The sequence below is a fragment of the Callorhinchus milii genome, unplaced genomic scaffold (assembly GCF_018977255.1).
Source record: "Callorhinchus milii isolate IMCB2004 unplaced genomic scaffold, IMCB_Cmil_1.0 Scaffold3, whole genome shotgun sequence".
NCBI lineage: Eukaryota > Metazoa > Chordata > Chondrichthyes > Chimaeriformes > Callorhinchidae > Callorhinchus > Callorhinchus milii.
In genome coordinates, this window is record NW_024704744.1 from 85948169 (window position 1) to 85968190 (window position 20022).

At 36.7% G+C, this 20022-nt stretch overlaps 1 protein-coding gene across 2 annotated transcripts in view; it reads right to left on the reverse strand.

The window, feature by feature from the left end:
* bicral (BRD4 interacting chromatin remodeling complex associated protein like) overlaps positions 1-20022 on the reverse strand; it is a 33329-nt gene that overhangs the window by 10304 nt on the left and 3003 nt on the right. The window contains exons 2-6 of one of the 2 annotated variants that reach the window (XM_007892451.2): positions 15979-16099; positions 13984-14029; positions 12697-12745; positions 11844-11915; positions 9051-11024 (exon numbers count right to left, since the gene is read on the reverse strand). In XM_007892451.2, the coding sequence (XP_007890642.1) occupies positions 9051-11024; positions 11844-11915; positions 12697-12745; positions 13984-14029; positions 15979-16099 (2262 nt within the window). The remainder of the gene's footprint in view (positions 1-9050; positions 11025-11843; positions 11916-12696; positions 12746-13983; positions 14030-15978; positions 16100-20022) is intronic. The other variant, XM_007892454.2, reaches the window with a different exon arrangement.

Below are 20022 nucleotides of genomic sequence, written 5' to 3' on the forward strand. Positions count from 1 at the left end.
AAAATTTCCAGAAATAAAATAGAAACAGAAGTGTGACAATATTTTTTAAAACCTGCCACATAATCATTAATAGGTATGGTTTTGAAAAAAATTAAAAGTCAGTCCAAATGCGATGAATAGAAAAATTCATACAAATGTCATCGTAGGTTCAAATAGTTGGATGGAAACTCACTCTCAAGGCTTTCTTAAACAACAGAATGACATAAAATGCTCCCTAAAGATCCTTGTATAGCATTGGTATTTGGACACTAGAATTTAGTAACTACAAATAATAGATTCTAGCGTAATTAGAACTTGGGTTGAAATCAGATAGTGTGAGGTAAGCATCCAACATGGTTCCTTTTAGCTTCTTTTTTAAAAAATAAAGTTATATTTTACATATTTTGAAACAAAATGTGGCTGGAAACTCACAAAATACAAACTACCCATATTTTGGATCACAAGTTAAGACTGTCCTACCTACAATATCTCAGTAAAATCTTGGTAAAGAATATATATGAACAGCATGCATAAACTGTGGTGAACTTAATACTCCTCTTCAAGAAAGAACATTGCCAGAGATAAACAAATTGAACCAGAATAATAGCAATATGTATGGAAGATACAAGTAGAAATCAAGGCCGTTTGCTTCTAAACCAGTTTTAACATGCTTTCTTACATTAATAACAATAATATATAGCACCTTATCATGTTATTGACTGGATTGATTGGATATTTTATTACCATTGGCAATAAAGAAAAACTTAAGACTTCCAGAACTCAACTTGAACAACTATCCCAGTTTCAAAAGTAAAAAAGGAATACAACACTTTGGTTATTATTAATTGAAAAATGAACTTATTTTCATTTACGTTTGGTAAAACTTTCATTTATGTTTGGAAGCTAAGATAGCAAGAATAATCCTTGCATTTTAAAATAGCGCCTTATCATGTCTTTGAGACGTCTCAAAGCGTTGACTGTATATTTTGCGAAACGCAGCAGCCAATTGCGCAGAGCAGTGTCCCACAAACAGTCATGGATTTAGTGACCTTTTTTTGTTAAAAAGGTATTATTACCATCGGAAAAGTCTTCTGCCAACCGGGTTCCTACTTGCTGCCCAGGAATCGAACCCAGGTCTCTTTCTTGCGCAGTGAGTGCTCTAACCACTGAGCTCCAGGAAGCTAAACATAGGGAAAATGTAATTTTGTTTTAAAATCACACTGAAAAAATATTCTGGATCTATAATTTTATTTCTCAAATTTTCAAATGCAATATCTCCACTGCTGCGAAGCTCATGCTTGCATTTTTTCATCACAATTTTAATTGGAGCTACATACAAATGTAATTTTGTTGTTGTTGTCGGGCAATTCTTTCTGCAGAAAGTCTAATCTATCATGAACTTCATCCAAACCATTTAATCCCCTTAAAGAAAATCAGAAGTTATTCCTCCTCTTTACTCAAAGGTACATCCAGCAAAGCTCCAAAATACCCATCTTACATCCACCATTATAAATTCTGCCTTCCTTGGCATGACAGTTCCATGGTTCTATGAGCTCATGAATCATTATATTCCACACAGCACTGGTCATTTCTATCTGCATTAATCCTTATAACTCTGTGCTTCTTCTTAATCACATACTCTATTTGTTCAGTTCTTTTACAAAGTTAATTGACATAGGATTAATTATTTTGTCTGAGAAATTCTTCCATTTACCCACAACTCTGTGGGGGGGGAAATTCTCTATTCTCAAGTTCTTAGGTATTTAATGTACTTGTGCCTTCTAACTGTGCAAAAGTAGTCAAAAGTTAAATAACTTGCTTACATAATAATCATAATAATCCTTGCATTTCATATTGCGCCTTATCACATTATTGAAATGTCTCAAAGGGCTTCCCAGAATATACTGTAAAGTGAATTGACTGTATATTTTGCGGGCGAAACGCGGCAGCTAATTGCTCACAGCAATGACTAATAATTGACTAACAACCAGGATCCTACTTACTGCAAGATTAACAGAGGCGTGTGGAGTAATGAAACTTGCCTAACGTTTCGCCCTGCCTGGGAATCGAACCCAGGTCCTCTTGTTTGCGAGGCAAGTGCTCTAACCACTAAGGAGTCCACCTGCATGCATAAATGATCTACATGAGGATGCAATCAGTTCACAATTTGAATATTTTTAAATTCTTGCATCAAGAATTTATGGTTTTTCTAAACCATACATATTGTATGTATCCCCTCAAAAAACTATACTGAAAACTTTGCCTTACATATCTAGACATGTAGTTTTGTTTGGAACCATTGAACTGTTGATCAAGCCAGATAAGTATGGTTGTTGTAAGCTATCTGCAGCCTGTGGCTTTGGAACGGAACCGGATAAACTTTGATTTCCAAAAAGGCAAGCTAAAAACTGACTGGACAGTTGCCCTAAGCTAAGGAATTGCTGTTTACTTGTCACCATCACCTTCTTCTGAGCCTGCAACCATGTAGTTGAATAAATAAAATTTATACTACTTAACTGAACAAATTCTACGAACGTAGTTAACGTTTTTCATACACTGAATAATCGTAATATCATACATTTCATCTTGTGTCCATTACAAGTAACAGAATTTATTTAAGCATTTTACAACTGATGAGTAGCACAATTTAAGTTTTTAAAGATACAAATAATGGGCTCATCATTTCTCAACTTATGAACCTCTACAAAAATGTACATAAAGATTGGTGGAATGTAGGAAGAAAGCAGCAAGATTTATCCTTGTTCAGAGCATTCTTAATTAATTAAGTACCAGTACAGTATTCCATAAGTAAGAAATCATGACAGAATTGAGAGGATACTTCCAGTATGCTTCAAGCATGGTGTTATGGCCTTGCTGTCTATATACTAACAATGCAGAAAGATATTTGGGAGCAAAAAAGACAATGACAATCTCCTGTGTTATAGTTTATGCAATCCCAGACAGCATGTCTACCCCAATTCGATTCAGTTACCTGGGCAAGGTTGTCACATCTGGTCCTCAAAAAAACAGTAGGTAGAGGCACTGCTTTTAACTTTTCAACAGATACCTAAGAGGCATCTACATCAAAATCTCAAGAAGCTGTTTTGTCATACAAAGCGTTATTTCTGTAACTGAAACCCTGAATACACACACAAAAAAAAACACAGCAGCAGATCAGCCACTTGAGGCACAGAGTCAGTGAGTAAGGGTCTTTTGGCTCAGTTCTTCCAGTTAGTTCTGCAATAGGACACCATTATTTTCTTTGGAGGCAATTCCACTTTTGCTCTTGCTGAGTAAAATATGCATTTTGCTTCTAGTGTTTAGACTATAATCTGCACAATAAAAATATCAGAAGACAAGATTTGGTAACAATAAATAAACTTTATTAAATGATACCGTACCATACTAATGGGTACATGGTTGATGTTTTGCTCTTTGTGCATTGTGATCCTCTGTATTAGAGTGTCTTTGTCCTAAATCCTCCCTATCTGAAGTAGTAACAGTGGTGGTTGCTTGCAAAGGTACAGAAGGGGTGCTAACTTTATCTTCAAAAATATCCCTGAAAGGCCTGCTGATCAAGTACTGTACTGGCTGTGGGGTCTGTCTTTTCTGAGGCAGCATCTGTCACTTGTATAGAACTGCCAGTGTCATCAGTGTCAACCTGCTACACGTATACTCCTGTACTTCACAATTGAATGCCCCCTCCTCACAGTGCCACAATGATCTATCTGTATGGGCAAAGAACAGTGAACAACCACAAGGTCTCAGAATTCCAGATATTATTGGCTGCAAATTTTCTCCAGAAGCGTAGGCAGTAGCATCGTCATTCACAAGATGATTCTAATGAGCTACACAATGTTAGTCAGCACTGCAGATACCCTTCACTGTCTGCAGTTAACTCTTAAAATAGCCTCTGAAATGGCAAACACCTTGCCACTCAATTATTATAATATAAAGCTGTGAAAAAGCAGCATTTTAAGAGAAAGCTCACAAACACCCCACCGGAAACTGGGAATGGGAAATAAATGCCCACATCCAAGATAAGGCAAAAAAAAATGGGTATTGGACTCCCTCAACTACCCAGGACTTTACAAAGGAATTTGCAGTTGGCAGGTGACTTGTCTCCATTTCAATAAAAGCCACTAAGTCTGTGATTTCCCAGATACTCAGTAAGGCTGAACTAAGTCCTATACCAGTTGGCATCACCACAACTCTAGTGATTACTTATCCTCAATAGCGTCAACATCCTTCCAGCATGCTAAATTGGGGGTGTGCAATGTTCTTCGGTTAATTAACTGGGTTCTTCATCTGTGAAGAGAGGAGAGTACATTTTAAATATATACTGTATACACTTTCTATTGCATATTGCAATGTAATTTCACACACAACATAGATGGAGACATTCACTTAACAAATTGGGCAAATCACAGGATAGCTGATCACCCGGTTACTTAGCAATAGTGCTTTGAGGTGTTCACTCTTTATTCATATGGTGCAAATATCTTTGTTGTGCCCTGTACTCTGATATTATGTAAGAATTTTATCTTAAACATAAGGTTCATATACAAAAATAGGTTTGGATAAAAAAAAGATTCTCAGCCCACATCCTGCTAGAATACCAATACTATTCCAACATTAAGGAATTTCTAAAGAGTTCAGTGTCCTGGCTTCAAATAATCATTCTACTAACATGATCAAACTGTTGAATACCCACTTAATACCTTCCCCCCATTCTGACCAAATTCCCTTTACAACTTCTATCTGCTTTCCACATATTTGATATTCGCATTAGTTTCTAAAGGTGCTTCCTGTGTGGTACTTAATCATATATATGTCTTTTGGAGGTTCACGTGCCAATGTGAGATGTCACTGCCTCAAAGCAATATGGCAAGATCAAGGCAGTTGGTAAGGCAAGATCCAAGAAGTTGGTAAGACAAGATCTAGCTTCTGAAGCTGTATTGGTTGTGATTTAAGTTATTTCTTGTATAGTGCACGTAATTCTTTCCTGCGGTATGTTCATTGTTATGAATATATAAATAAAATTTACATACTTCTATTTTTTCCTCTAATGCCTTGCTTTCTACATTATTGTTAACATTTTTGTGTGTTTAAACAGTAATTTTGCATACAACTTTTACAACTACAACTTTCCCTGCCAGATAGCTAGGATGGATATTGCCTATGTTCCCAATCAATAATGTTAATAACATTCAAGTCTTACCTCTGTTTCTCTCTTTAAATTGTGAAACTTCGGCTCTCCTAATGGCTCAGGTGATAAACGCACTGCCTTGCGTGAAGCTATGCCAATACAGACCTGAAGGTCTCAAGTTTGATCCAGATTTATGCTGAGTTAGTTGAGCTCAGCTTGGTGTCATTTGGGATGTTATAATTATCTTCTGCACCTCCTGAAATGTGTGTGTGGGGGACTGGGAGAGAAAAATCAGCCAAGATTCCATTCCTAATTGCTTTCCAGCAAAACCCACAGAAAAGCACATGCACAGACAACTGAGTACAGGATCAGGCTCGATGAGATGCTGTCCATGGTCAAATAGTCTGCAAACATACTGCTTATGCTTGAAGAATGGTCTTTTGCGTGAGGCACAAGAAGTCAGTAGCGTACATGGAACCAGCACCTTGAGAATAGAACAAAAATGATGCAACTTCTGGCCCCTTGGCAAATCTTCTAAGTCAGCTGGAGAACACTGCTGCTGCCTGTATGTTCATTGATTGTCCTTCCATCTCTGCATAACCAGGTTCACTGAAAATGGTTTTACATTGCTGCTGTTGAGCCAATCCTCCCCACCACAAAACTCAACTTGACATGTTGAGTTTTCAAAAGCAATAGAGATTAACTAACTTAATATTTTTTTCAGAAGAATGAAAAGATTATTGCAAATTCTTCATGAATTACATCATCTTTTTCTTTGCCACTTACGAAGTACAGTTCTCACCATTTCCATCAAATATTTGAAAAGCACATATTGTACTCGCCTTTTTATGGTGGAGGAATGTCAGATTCTAGAACTTTAAGACATTACTATTTTGCTTGACATCACTGCACAATTGAACACGATTGTATTCCAATTTTGCTAAAAGGACCAATTATAATATAATTAAAATTATGATTATATTAGCACATATTAAAAATATAAAACATGGAGTTAATGAATACTTTATACAAAAAATTCAGTATAATTACTAAAAGAATTATTCAAAACAATTTTCTTTATTAAGAATAATCCTTGCATTTGTTAGAACACCTCTGAAGTTTAATGTCGCAAAACAGTTCGTTGGGAATTGCTGTCAAGTGTAGCGATTGTATATTTGGAGCCACACACAGTAGCCGATTTTCACACAGGAATGTCCCACAAACAAATTACACTTGTACAGCGTCCTTCACGTCCCAGGGCGCTGGCCAATCAGGGGTTTTGGACCCAAGCTGGGAGTTGGCGTCAAAAGGGGACGAGAGCAGAGGTGTGGGGGTGGCCAATGGCATGGTTGAAGAGCAAGATCTTCAGACAGAATTTGAAGGCGGGTGGAGGGTGGGGTGGGGGGAACGGTTAGGCGGAGGGGTGGCAGGATCGAGTTCCAGAGTGTGGGGGCAGAGATACTGAATGCCCAACTGCTAATGGTGGGGTGGGAATTGCGGAAAACAGCAAGAAATTACGAAATTACCAATTTATTTAGAGGATTGTCGGCTTCAATACCAGGAAAAATTTCCTCTTTTGAAATAGTGCCACTAGATCTTTAAAGTCCACCTCGAAAGGCAGACTTGACCTCACTTTAAATAAACACTCAAATGAAAAGAGCACTGAAAAACTAGAGAAACTGTAGTTAGAAAGACTAAACAATTCATCAGAAAAATCCAAAATTCTTTTTGCAGTAAAAGACTGTCATGAAACACACATCAAAAATACAGCCAATCAGTTCAAACATTTTATCATGTTCAATATTGGCCATATGGATTAGAAAGATAATGCATTTAGTTCATACACAAACTTAACAATCTATGTAAGTGCAGATTGTACAGTTTCCAGAGACTGCTCTGCTTGGCAAACAAACCATTACAATATTAGTAGCTGTTCGCATCACAAAATTGCTACTACTTGTTACAGATTACTCTACAAAAATGTAATGGAGGGCAAATAGGTAGGGAATATCCCCTTCATTTCATGAACTTCAGGGATCAGTCTTGTGATGTTTCCTGGACCTTTCTTGTAGATACCTAATCTGGAATCTGCAACATTAAGTCTATTCTCCTATTGGAAGACTCAATTATGAAGATAAGCCGTAATCACGATCAGATCAGTCATTGTCCGTCATTGTCAGGAGCATCATGTTCCCATTATGTTCAAATCTCCTGCTCGTCTTTTCAAAAAGACAGGCTTGCTTTTCAGCTTTTAAAGAATTTTGAAATTATGTCACCATTCACAGATATGAAAACATTAAAAAAATTAGAAGTACTAAAGATCAGATCTCTCACTCGGTTAATATATCATTGGGTTTGATAAGAAAGCTCACAAATATGGAAATGAGTGAAGATTGTTCGACCCATCAAGATATAATTTGCCCAAAAGTCTACTGAAGCTTTTAACTTTCTAGGGAAGTGAATAGACATATTTAAAACTAGACATGCAGTGGGAGGGGTTTTGTTCAGCCTATTTTGAAATCCAGGACTAAGCGATAAAATGAGTTTGTGGTAAAGGAGTGGCAGGGAAACTCCAGATTTTGCTGCCCTGTCGTTCAAGACACTGAAGGTGAAGGCCGCTTTACGATGGCCACATTTCTTTAGCAAGATGGTGGAGGCAGAGACCACTGCGGGTTTTAAGAGGGAAGCAGGTAGGTCATACGAAAGTCAAAGGCTTGAAGGGGTAAGGGGATAGGGCAGGGCAACGGGATTGAACAGCAAGATCCAAATTGAGTTCCTGGTACCTACTATGCACTGAGTCAGGGCTCATACCTACATTTGTCAAGTGTGATGACCAACCAGTGATGGGGGGGGTGGTGTGGAGGCTTCAGAGGGGCTATTTGGGAGCTGGATCGACTCCACAGTGATGTGCCTGGCAACGGAATATCAGAATCAAGTCAATCCTTTCTGATGGTCTTGGTAAACTACTTCCTGAGCCTGGTGTATCTACAGTAATCCAAAGCATTACTGCAGACCAGACAGCCTGTCTGGTTTTAGCAGAACTTGTCAGGCATGGCAGACCTATCACTGGGGGCAAGAATTCTTCCCACTCAACTCTGTTAAATATGCAAGCCAACACCCTCAAATGTAGGTTGGTCTTAGTTGGTTGGTCTGTCAATATTGTGGGAAACTTGCTACAGTGCTCCCAATGGCAAACTTTTTAGTTTATCTGGAACTCCAGCACGACCCCAATGCAACACTCTGGTTTCCCCAAGCCTCCAGAAAACATTCCACTAGACAAAAGGTAAATTTCCATGTATGGGTGACATGCACATCTTAGTCTGGCTTTGATACCCAGTAGCAAGTAAGGCAAGGCTCAGAATTGATCAAAATTGTTTTTTAAATGAGCACGATAAAGCATTGTGAATCATATCCCTGACCTTGAAGATAACAATCCATAAAAGCCATGCTTGGATGATTACTGAGCTATCTAGAATTATAAAACAATAGGAATAGGATTAGACCTTGTGGTCCAATGAGCCTATTTCTCCATTTTACTTGGTTATTTATTAATAATTCCAATTCCCCATCTTCTTTGTATCCCTTTATAATCACATTTCTCATGTATCTATATTCTTTTCAAGCATCCATATCTATTATGTTGCATTTAGTCTTCTGCGGCGGTGCTTATTTTTCACAGTGGCATAACTTGTATATAGTTTGTCTTCTCGACCTAGTATTTGACCAATTCCTCTCAGATTTTAATAATACATCAACAGGATACATTTATTGTTACTAGACATAGATTAGCATGTTTCCTTTTTTAAAAACAAATAGAATAAAATGATACACTTGTGAATTCTGGAATGAATGCCTGCAAACAGGTTGTACCATTTCTCTAAAATCTACCACAGGGCAAATTTCAAAAACATTCACTACCTACTTGTGAGTAAAGAAATTGCTGCTGATTGCAGGTTTGTGTTACTGGCATCTCCGTCCGGCTGAATACCATCTGTCGTGAAGGTTGCACTACACTGGTACTTTGGTGATATGGATTGGAAAGTCGATAAATATGGTTCATACCCAACTGTGACTGACCCTGTGGCTGTTGTGCAGATTGTACAGATACAAGAGACTGCTCTCCTTGACGAACCATTACTATATTACTGTTTGCAGTAGTTTGGGTCACATGATTGCCACTGCTTACTCCTGATATCACAGGCTGCAGTGCAGATACGTATTTAGAACCCATTGAGCTTGGGGTGTTTAAGACAGTTACTTGGTTTTGCAATGATCTTCCTGGAACCAAGCTTTGCCCAGACTGCTTAAATAACTCTGCATTGATGTTTGAGCCGGGTGTGGGTGCTACATTAAACAGAGTCTGTGAGGCCTGTTGGAATGGAACCTGACCAGCAACAAGCTGTGACGTACCATGGTTTATTAATAGTTGTCCTCCTTGAGCATTTATTGTCTGTTCACTTTGACCAGAGGTCAATTGTCCAGCAGAATTCTGATTACTCAAAAATTGGCCTGAAAAGGGTTGTGTAGCCACCATCATACCTGCAGAGTTCCGGTTCGTTAGAATATGCTCAGAAGTTACGTGGCTGGAGACGAGTTGGGTGGGTACTGTTCGAGTTTGAAGAATCTGACCATTTGCAGTTGTTTGTAGAGTTTGGAGGTGCTGAACAGTGGAGTTCATATTTAATGCTAAGCTGGTAGGAATAAAAAATTGATTCTGGGACACAAGAGGCTGATGCTGACCCATGGGAGGGCGAATAATGATACTGCTTCCAGTTTGATTTAAAACTTGTGGCCGGCCAGACTTCCTAGATCCCTGCTGTTTCACAATATTGACAGACATTGGAGGACCCACTGATGAACCTTGAGAAGAGTTTGTAGACATAAAGGGAAGGCCTTGCTGCATTTGTTGTTGCTGTTGTTGTAGGGCTCCATCATTTTGGAGTTTAATTGCTGTTTGCAATTCTAAATTGTTGACGTTGTAAACTGTTTGTTGCTGATTCATTGAAATAGGCTTGGGCTGAATATTAAGAGGAATTTTAGGTAGGTTTGGCGCAGGGCCTCTTTGAATAATAATGTTGTGCAAAGGCAGTGCTGTTTGAATATTATTACCACTGAAATGAACAGACAGAGGTTGCGTTACCTGGCCTATATTCGAGGCCCCATGGAAAGTGTTCCCATTAAGTGGTGTTACTCGCCTTTGAAGTAATAATCCACCACTTTCATTTATGCTGGCTGTGTTCAAAGACATTTGTTGCTGGTGTGAAAGAGAGGACATGTTGTAACCACCTACAGATACAGAGTTTAGAGCAGATGGCTGCCCACTGGCCTTTGATATAAACTGAGACCCTTCAAGGTGATTTACAGTCATCACAGACTGTTGAGTGTCTAATGAACCAATTAGCTGAATCGGTCCAATTCCACCAGCTTGGTTGCTGCTGGGTATATGGTGGATAGCAACGCTATTGATACCCATTTGTTGAAAAAAGCTAGGCTGTACACTAACTTCATTGTTTACAAAGGGAGCTCTCACAACCTGTTGCAAAATGGAAGGAGTTACATTCATTTGTTGTGCCAGGCCTGTTACAGCTGAAGTGCAGGAAGGTAACTGAGAAAAAGACGTAGACACTGTAGAATGAAGCTGAGCTTGCGAAAAATCCTGGGTAGAAGTATAGCTGGCTGCCAAATCAGCTTCTTCTTGCAAAGTTTGCTGTGTAATATTGGCTTCTTGAAGAGACTTCTGAAGAATATCAAAAGGCTGGTCCCCATTTAAATTTGAGAGAGGTGAAGAAGCATCTAGTTCTTCCAAAACATTAAGATTGCTTGATAAGTGTAATCTTGGGTTAGATTCTTCTCCAACATGGTTACATGCATCTTTAGTAGAAGCGGGGTCAGTGCTCTGCAAAAAAAAAAGGAACCATATCAAAGGGTTACAATTCACATAACGCTTTCATAATTTGGTTTGGATGTTATTAGCAATATTTTAAAACATAAATCATTTTTCACAATGTCACATAAAATAGCAAATGGTAACAGCTTTGTATACTTTATACATATGGCCAATTTTAAACACAAATAAACATGACACTGTTTACTTAGCAAGCGATCTGAAGACATTTACACACACAATATGAATAATATTTATTTTTGTGAGAACAAAAGTGCAATTTCAATTTTAGGTATACATGATCTCAAAATGCACTGTGTAATTTTGTACAAAGTACATCAAGCTAAATAAATGTACTTCTGAAAATGGCCTTGGAAGTTAAATTAAAATGAAAGCAGCAGGATATACATTTAAAGATATTGCAAGAAAAAAACATTCAGGCTTTTTACGTACCAAAAAATACAAATAATTCTGTATATTTTAGGTTTTCCTTGATGGTATGATGCTGGTTACAGTAATCTTATAATACTGAAAGTTGGAACAAAACTTCAGAGGGAATATTTTCTGCTCAAAATACTTCCTCATATATCCATACACTACTAAGTTTCAAATACTGTACATGTGTTTATCTTCAAATGCTATCACTCTTTAACTGAAAATATTGTCAATTTTGAGGCTTGCTAACACCCATCTCCCAAGCTGTCCTAGCGACATCCTCAAATGGTGAAGTGTCTCCTAATGAAATATATCTTGTTTGCAGTAGCATTTGTGGAAACAATAGCTCCCGCAAGTTATTTAAATACTGTGCTTATGAATTTTAATATTACTTACAGTTAAGTCTGCAAAAAGTGAATTTGAGTTGGCAGTAGTGCAGGCTGAGCCAAGCAATTCATCCTCATCTAACTGAAAACAAAAAGATATAAGATTGAAATATACTTAAAATGGGTAAATTATTTCAACAATTCTAGGCAGTATCGGCACATTAAATTTATAGTTACTGGAAAAAAATGAATGTTGGCATTTTCATACATGTACTCAGGAAATTCCTGCCAGTACTTTGCTGGAGCAATTGCTTTGAGGTGCCGAGATTGTAACTAAATTCTGTTTGCTGGAAATGGTCTTTGAATGTGAATATCTGTTAACTTTGGATAATCATCAGGTTTAGTTTTCCTAAACCTATTAAATTGTATTTACTGTATACATAAAATATTGCAAGATTTTGAAATGTTATCATTCAAGCAAAATGTGAAAACAATGGAAATCAAAAAAGATTTATGTAATCTTAAGTAAGGTTCATTAAGCATAGAAGTTTATGTCTATCCTGCTGAAGTCTGCTGTTGGTTAAGGGAAAGCAGCATGCACATCGTCAATAATACATTTATTCAAAAAAAATTGACTATATTTTTACTAGTTAATGAAAGGAATACTGGACTAAAAGTCAGATCTCTATAGTACGATTATTTTCATTGTAAAAAGTCAACAATCTGATAATCCTCAAGAGCATAGTCAATCAATGTGGTGGTTTGAAGTGCTAACATGAGAACATCTGGCAACAGTTACAAAAATAACTTCACGCATTAAACTCCCAGGGTAATAAACTAAAGTGTTCCGAAGCAATAACATTAAAAGTGTACCCATGGAACCTATTATTAGAATTGATGAAATGCACCCAAAAAATACTTACTGCTTCACTCCCAGGTCCATGCAAGAAATCATTCAATGCCTGAACATCACTATAACAGAAAAAAGGCATTACTCAAAATTTGTTTTCAAAAAAGGACTAAAATTAGTCATTTATTAATAAGCATATTACAATTTAGAAGTAGCCTCCAGTATTATACAAGTTGTTAGCCTGTGTAAGTCACTGCAAGAAAAAAAATTAAATTAAAATATTTGCTGGGACTGTCTTTCAATCAGGTCAACAATCAATTGGTCTATCACAGGTAAGCATGAATCAATGATACAATGTTTTGACTGACATACTGATAATAGAAAGACATCATACAGAAGTGGATCTGTTGAACTCCAGATTCTTCTTACCCTTACAAATCCGGTTAACATTATTTATGAATAATTTGATGACTGTTCCAAGCATTGAAGCTGGTATCCAGGCAGTATTAAAAACACATATATATGGCTAATCTAAATGCCAAAGTGGACATTGTAAAATATTCCTTAATTGAAATAGAGGTGTCTTGTTTAATGAATAGAAATATCATAGAATGCATTCCACCATCCAGTTTACCAACCTTTGTTGCAATGTGGCAAATAGGTAAGATAAAATAGAGAAGCTTTATGAAAAAGCTCAATGCTATCAACAAAAAAGGAGCAACAACAAAATGCAACCTATGCTCCAATTCTGATTAATAACATAATGGATTAACAAAAAAGTATCCCTTTAAAATAGGAGAATTGGAAGCATTGCTGACAACGAGTAATTACAATGATGTAGAAATTCCACATAAGGCTGAACTAGGATGATAGAAGTCACTATAACTTCCAAAAACATACATGGCAACATAGGAAAGATGAGAGAGACAAGAAAGATAGAGGGGTTGCCCTTTATGTAAAGGACGTCAGCAAGTTATGGCTCAGGACTGCCAGTACACACATAGCTTGACGTCACATAACAATTTCTTCTTGATTTATCGAGTTTCTATTCCACCCTTTTTGGTCTGGGTGATAATATTCTAATTTGACAGCCTTCTCTTACATTTCCTAGGTTAATTCAAAAATATGTAGTTTCTATACAATTCATATAAATGCTTAAAACAATTGCGATATTCCTTTACACTAGTTTTCTAATTTCTTGGGACAGTACTTTTGAAAGAAAATCCTTGCATTTGATATAGAGCCCCAAAATCATCATATTGCTCAATTGCTTTACTGTAAAGTTGGTGAATGTGTATTTGTAGGCAAAATATTAAATGTTTTGTAAATCAATCTTTTATCAAAATTTACAAAGACTTACCCTATAACATCTCGCAGATCTCGGTCATCATCATCATCCATGACAACTAGAAAATAAACATGGTTGAAGAAACACAGTTTTTAATCTTCCACCAATCACAAAATTATATTTGCAAATACTACCAAATAGTGGGCAGAAAGCTGTCAAATGCAGTTTAATGTGAAGTAGAACTTTTTAGATAAAATAACAAAGAACGATGAAAGGAAATGTATCTTAAAAGGTAAAGTTCTTAATGTTGTTAAGGAACAAAGAGAACTCTGGGTACAAATAAGTGGAAAAGCAAAGTTGCTGTGCCAATCGATTTTGTAAACCCAATAATCTAATATCATAAAACTGGCACAATAACTTCAAGGCTTTCATTAACAGCATTTTCCCAGGAGTGAGTACTATTTTTCTTATTCTTCTCCTCTCTCCAAAGAGTACTATGAAGCTCATTTGTACATTTGTCATACTTAATGTGTTACTTATGAATGGTTTGTGTGCTTATGAAAGTTATTAAGCATAGTGGCTAGGTTAAGTGTCCAATTTGTGACTGATGTGAGATTTTATGGTGCTAACACTGGCCTGTTTACATTAAAGTTAGCACATAGGTCTGTTATCCAGCCAGTGAAATAAAAAAATTCACTTTGATATAAGCTGTCATAAAATTACCAGCCAAAGAACAAGATATGAGTAAGCAAATAAATATATGGCTATACCACAAGATACAAATTGGGAATTACAGGCCAGTTAGTCGCATGTCAGTGGTGAGAAATCTTAGATTTTATAAGGGAAGAAATTGATAGAGAAAAATAAATTGATCAAGGACAGTCATGAAGGGCAAATTATAGTTGACTAACTGAATCCCTATAAGTGGATAGAAGTATGGTTGAGGGAAGGAGTGAAGAAAGTGGGAATTGATTGCTGTTTCTCAGATTGGAGAAATTAGAGGAGTGACTAGAATTAATTTTTTTACTCAGAGGGTTGTAAAGGTTTGAAATTCATGACCACAAGCAGCATTGAGCTGGTTCAACAGAAATATTGAAAGGGACCGGACAAGGACCTGTGCAGTAAAAACATTAGGAATAGGGGGAAGAGCCAAAAAATGGGATTAATTAAAAAGCAGCAATTTGGGCGGTGGGGAAGTAACTGTGGAAGACATGATTTGGGCACTCTTCAGTGCAGAAAAATTCAGTTTCTGCATCGTATCAATTAGATGGACATTTAATGTATACACAAAATTTTATTTACAAGTTCTTATTCCAGAGTGAGCAATCTTTTGCCATTCAACACCCACATTATAGAATATAAATGATGAGTTTTAAATGGGAATTTGGCAATACAAATGTTATGAAACACAATGTGTGCATTTTGAATATACACTATTACAGGCATAGATGATATGTAAATAAATAACTATCTTCTTCTGGATTCAAGATACATTATATACTGGTCAGCCTAGATCAGTTGGTAGTACTCTTGCCTCTGAGTCAGAAGCCCCACATCAGGACTTGAACGCAACCAGTTTAAGGTGACACTCCCAACGTTCCAAGGGGAACTGCATTATCAGAGATGCCATCCTTCAGATGAGACATGAAACCAATGGACCTTAAAGATCCAATGGCACGACTCAAAAAGAAAAGGCAGTTTTTCCTGGTGTCCTGGCCAACAATCATAAAACTGGTCAATCATTTCATAGCTGTTTTGGGACATTGCTATGCGCGATTTGGGTGCTGCACTGACAGCTTCACATTTCATATTCTCTCCTGAACAAGGCTCTGCAAACCCAAATTCTTTCCCAGACTAGTCTCCACATGCCTATCACTCCCATCCTTGTTGAACTCCACTGTCTCCTTATATCCCAGTGGATTGACTTTAAGATCCTTATCTTTACCTTCAAATAACTCCACGCCTTACCCAAATTGCAATCCCGTCTTCCCCGCCCACCACTTCCACCCCAACTCTGGCCTGCTTAATGTCTCTGTCCCCTCGGCCCCATTGGCTGCAATCACTCACCTCTTTGAAGAGATTGGCTGATGCTGGGGTAGAAATTGACTGGTGTCATCCCACCACTACCCCAGCTGAGATCAGTTAATTCAGCCTCAAAACCAGAACTCCAAATCATAACCTTCCTTGTCTGCTTCAGAGAGCGGGGATAGAATGGCTAACAGCTGATTATAATGTTCATGATGTTTTCTAAACAGTTTTTAAAAAATACTNAAAAAAATACACCTGTTTAATTTGGCACAATATTCATGCTGATTGGTATTTCCACTAGACCCAATATCCTGCCTCAGTTCAATTTCAGCAGTAATACAAGCTTATCTAAAATGACACCAGAAAGGCCACAAAAGTTAAATATCTAATACAATATATGCTAAAATCTTAGTTCTGTATATAATTTTAAGTTTCCAACCTCCAAATTACACCCCTTTGAAAGCATAACAGTATTCATTTCAAGTTTCTGCATTACAATAGCCAGCAAACAATTCAGAAATTTCCCCTAACTTTAACATTTCTTATTCGTTTAATTTTAGGAATAGAAGGCTTTGTAAATAAACCTTCTACTGCTGCCCTAAAATATTGGCAAGAAGTATCAAGAACAATGGAGAGCCTGTCATGTTACTAAAGAAAAAGGCCATACAAACATGCATTTTAATCTGTCTCAAAGATCAGCCACACGTGACATCATGATTTAATTGATGTCTTTTATATACTCATTGATTATTCTGTGTCCTTCCAATTTTCCCCTCTGAGAGACAAACAGACCTTGGATAATTGTAACCTGCTTATTTCCCACAAAAGGAGATAAATCCACCTGGGTCTAGATTTACTCTATTTACTCAGCATTTGAGTATCCCGATTTTATAATAATCCTAAAATAGTAAACCATGCATTTGGCATTGCACCCTTCACATCAGGAGGATGTCTGAAAGCACTTCACAGGATTTACTGTGAAGTTGAATGACCGTAGATTTACCGGTGAACTTGGCAGCCCATATGCACTCAGCAGTGTCCCACCAACAGCCTTAAAATGAATGACCAATTTTATCTGCTAGATTTTGGCCAAATGTTAAATTCAGTCTCAACTCTGAAGCCATTTTTTTGCAGCTTTTAAAAGAACTCATAGAAGAACAACCATTCTAAAATTAAGACTGTATTTATGAATTTACCAGTTAAAATCCTAGCAGTGTAAATATAGATCCAGGTACAATTTCTATCCCAAAGTTGTTTGCAATTGATCAAGGCAACCAAGTGCATAATTCTTGCATTTTATTAAGTACAATAACAAAGGCTATCTCAATTTTCTTATTCAGTGGGGAAGATTGTAAAATCCAATTCTTGTATTTTGTATTCTGGTCTGTATATTCTAGTAACCAAAAACAAGAATGCTTTTTCTTCTGCTTGGTTTTGGATTAACTAAATACAATTATTATTAATTCCTTCCTGCCATTCCAAATGCCAGTCTGTTCCACTCCTCATCTGGAGGCACTGATTCAGTCTAAAGAATAGCTCCATGGGTATCATCCATCTTTGGACTACCCAAGTGGTCTTCCATAATTCATGCATGAGCTGTGACAGCAATTACTATCAGGCAATTTCACCATATGAGCATTACAGCTGAGCTTGAAATTAATCGACACTTTTGAGGCACGGGAGAAAAGTGACAAAAAAACTTTCCATCCACAAACCAAACACCAATCTAGTTCATTTAAAATTAATATTTATACAATATTATTTATCCTAACACATGTTAGAAACCAAATACACAACCAGATCTAATATCCAGGATTATCCATAAATACATGACTAGTCACCCCTAAGGTGCTCAGAAACATATACATCCTGCAACACCTATCCCATATAGCATAAAAGAATTGTAATAAGACACTGAAATTGAAATGTAATTATATTTTAAAAAAATGATGAGTTGTGGAAATAATTTATATCCCACTTGTGGCAGTGACAATAACTCAATTGTATCGTTTACAAAAGTCATGCATATTGTCACTTTGGGGATATAAATCTTATCCCACAGCTTCCCTTTTATTTATCCTTGATATCTCAAGAGATTTTTTTTTTAAATCACACGTAAGCAAAAACGCAGATGAACATTATCTGAAGATTTGGCACACTGAAGCTAAATATGAATTTGTCTGGTTTTACTTCAGTTTGTGGTAAATACTCAGTTTTAGACTATGTGGTGAATCTGTCCACTTACAAAACCTTCATACATTGTGCAGATTCAGAACCCACAGGACACATTTGTTATTCCTCTGCATACATTTACAGTTGTGGCGAACACTGTATGATACATAGCCGTTTCCTTGTGACATCATAAAGAAGCTCATCTGTCCTCTGTATATAAGCTCCCACATAAGTCACTTTTAATTCATTTGACACAATTAAAAGGTATGTACCAAAATTTACACTTGCTGTATAAATATAAAACAGGAAAAAAAGGCTTTCAGTTGATTTCACTTGAAATATAATACCTGTGTATCCCATTGGGATAAATGTTTGGCTCTAGTTGCAATGCTTTGCAAATTACAATAATTTGCACCAATTCAACTTTGCACAACTCTGAATCTTTTTGACAAACATCTTGATCCGCCTTGGGACGTCCTCCCGACGTGAAAGGCCCTATACAAATGTGATCTTGTTGTCTTGTTGTTGATCAACTGTTTATTTTTGAATTTAGGTAAAATAAGATTTTAAAAATTCTATAAATAAGGGTATTCCTAAAGGGTTTGTTTATAAATATAAAAGCAACTGTAAAGGAAAACAATGCATATATATATATCTGTATAAATGAACACTATTGTCAAAACTCTACATGAGGGGATTAATATTTCACATTATGGCTGTATTTATTCATGGTAGTTGTCACTAAGGCTACTGCTGAACTATGAAACAGTTACTAGCAAATATAAAGTTATAATAATAATCCTTGCATTTGATATAGCGCTTTTCACGTCTTTTCAACGTCTCAAAGTGCTTCACAGAATCGACTGTAAAGTGAATTGACCGTATATTTGTGGGCGAAACGCGGCAGCCAATTGCACACAGCAGTGTCCCACAAACAGTCGTGGATTGAAAATGACCAATTTATTATTGTTTTTTGTTTTGGAGGGATTATTATTAGGCGTGTGGAGTAAGGAAACTTGCCCAAGGTTTTGCCCTGTTCTTAGCAATTTCCAAAAAATTCGGGGAGGGGGAGATTTAGTGTGCCTACTCCTACAGAAGTTCTTCAGATTTGAGCAATAATAACCAATGAATGTTTCCAAAATGGAGAATTTTAAACCAATTTATTTAAAAATACTATTTGGGAAATTCTTGATATTCTTCACAGACAGCACACCCATACAACTTTTAACCAATTAAACATCCTATCTTTCTAAAATATGTAAAATGTAATACACAATAGCTCACTTCAATCAGATAGTTCTTTGTAAAGTTTTAATTCTTCAGCGAAAAACACTTGTAATTGAAACTGTTTCCTTAAAACGTTCTCTGTATTCCACAACAACAACAAAAGTACATTTGTATGGCGCCTTTCACGTCGGAAGGATGTACCAAGGCGCTGGACAGCTCCTTGGGACATCCTCCAGACGTGAAAGGCGCTATACAAATGTAATTTTGTTGTTTCAATGTTTCACAACTATAAGGAACTATTACAGCAAAAATTTACCTTAAACTCACACCACTACATTTGGTAGTCTTGTGAGGTTTGTGTGTATTTTTTTTATTTCAACATTGTATAGTACATGAACACAAGCTTACTAGTAAGGTCAACCCACTAAGGTGATTAAAATTGCTCAGTCCATTTGCTGATCGTTTTAATGGGTTTCCATTTTAGCTTAGCTGTGCATTTAGCTGAAAAGGTCTATTCAAGTACTTGTTTATCAGTTTTCTTTTTTTTTGACAGGAGTTTTGCATTCATAGTAAGCGCGTCAGTGGTGCAATATACTTGGGTCAAATTACTTGGTAAAAAAATATTAAAATCATAGGTTTTGTTCCAAGTTTTTTTAAATATTCTGGAACACTGGAATTGCAAAA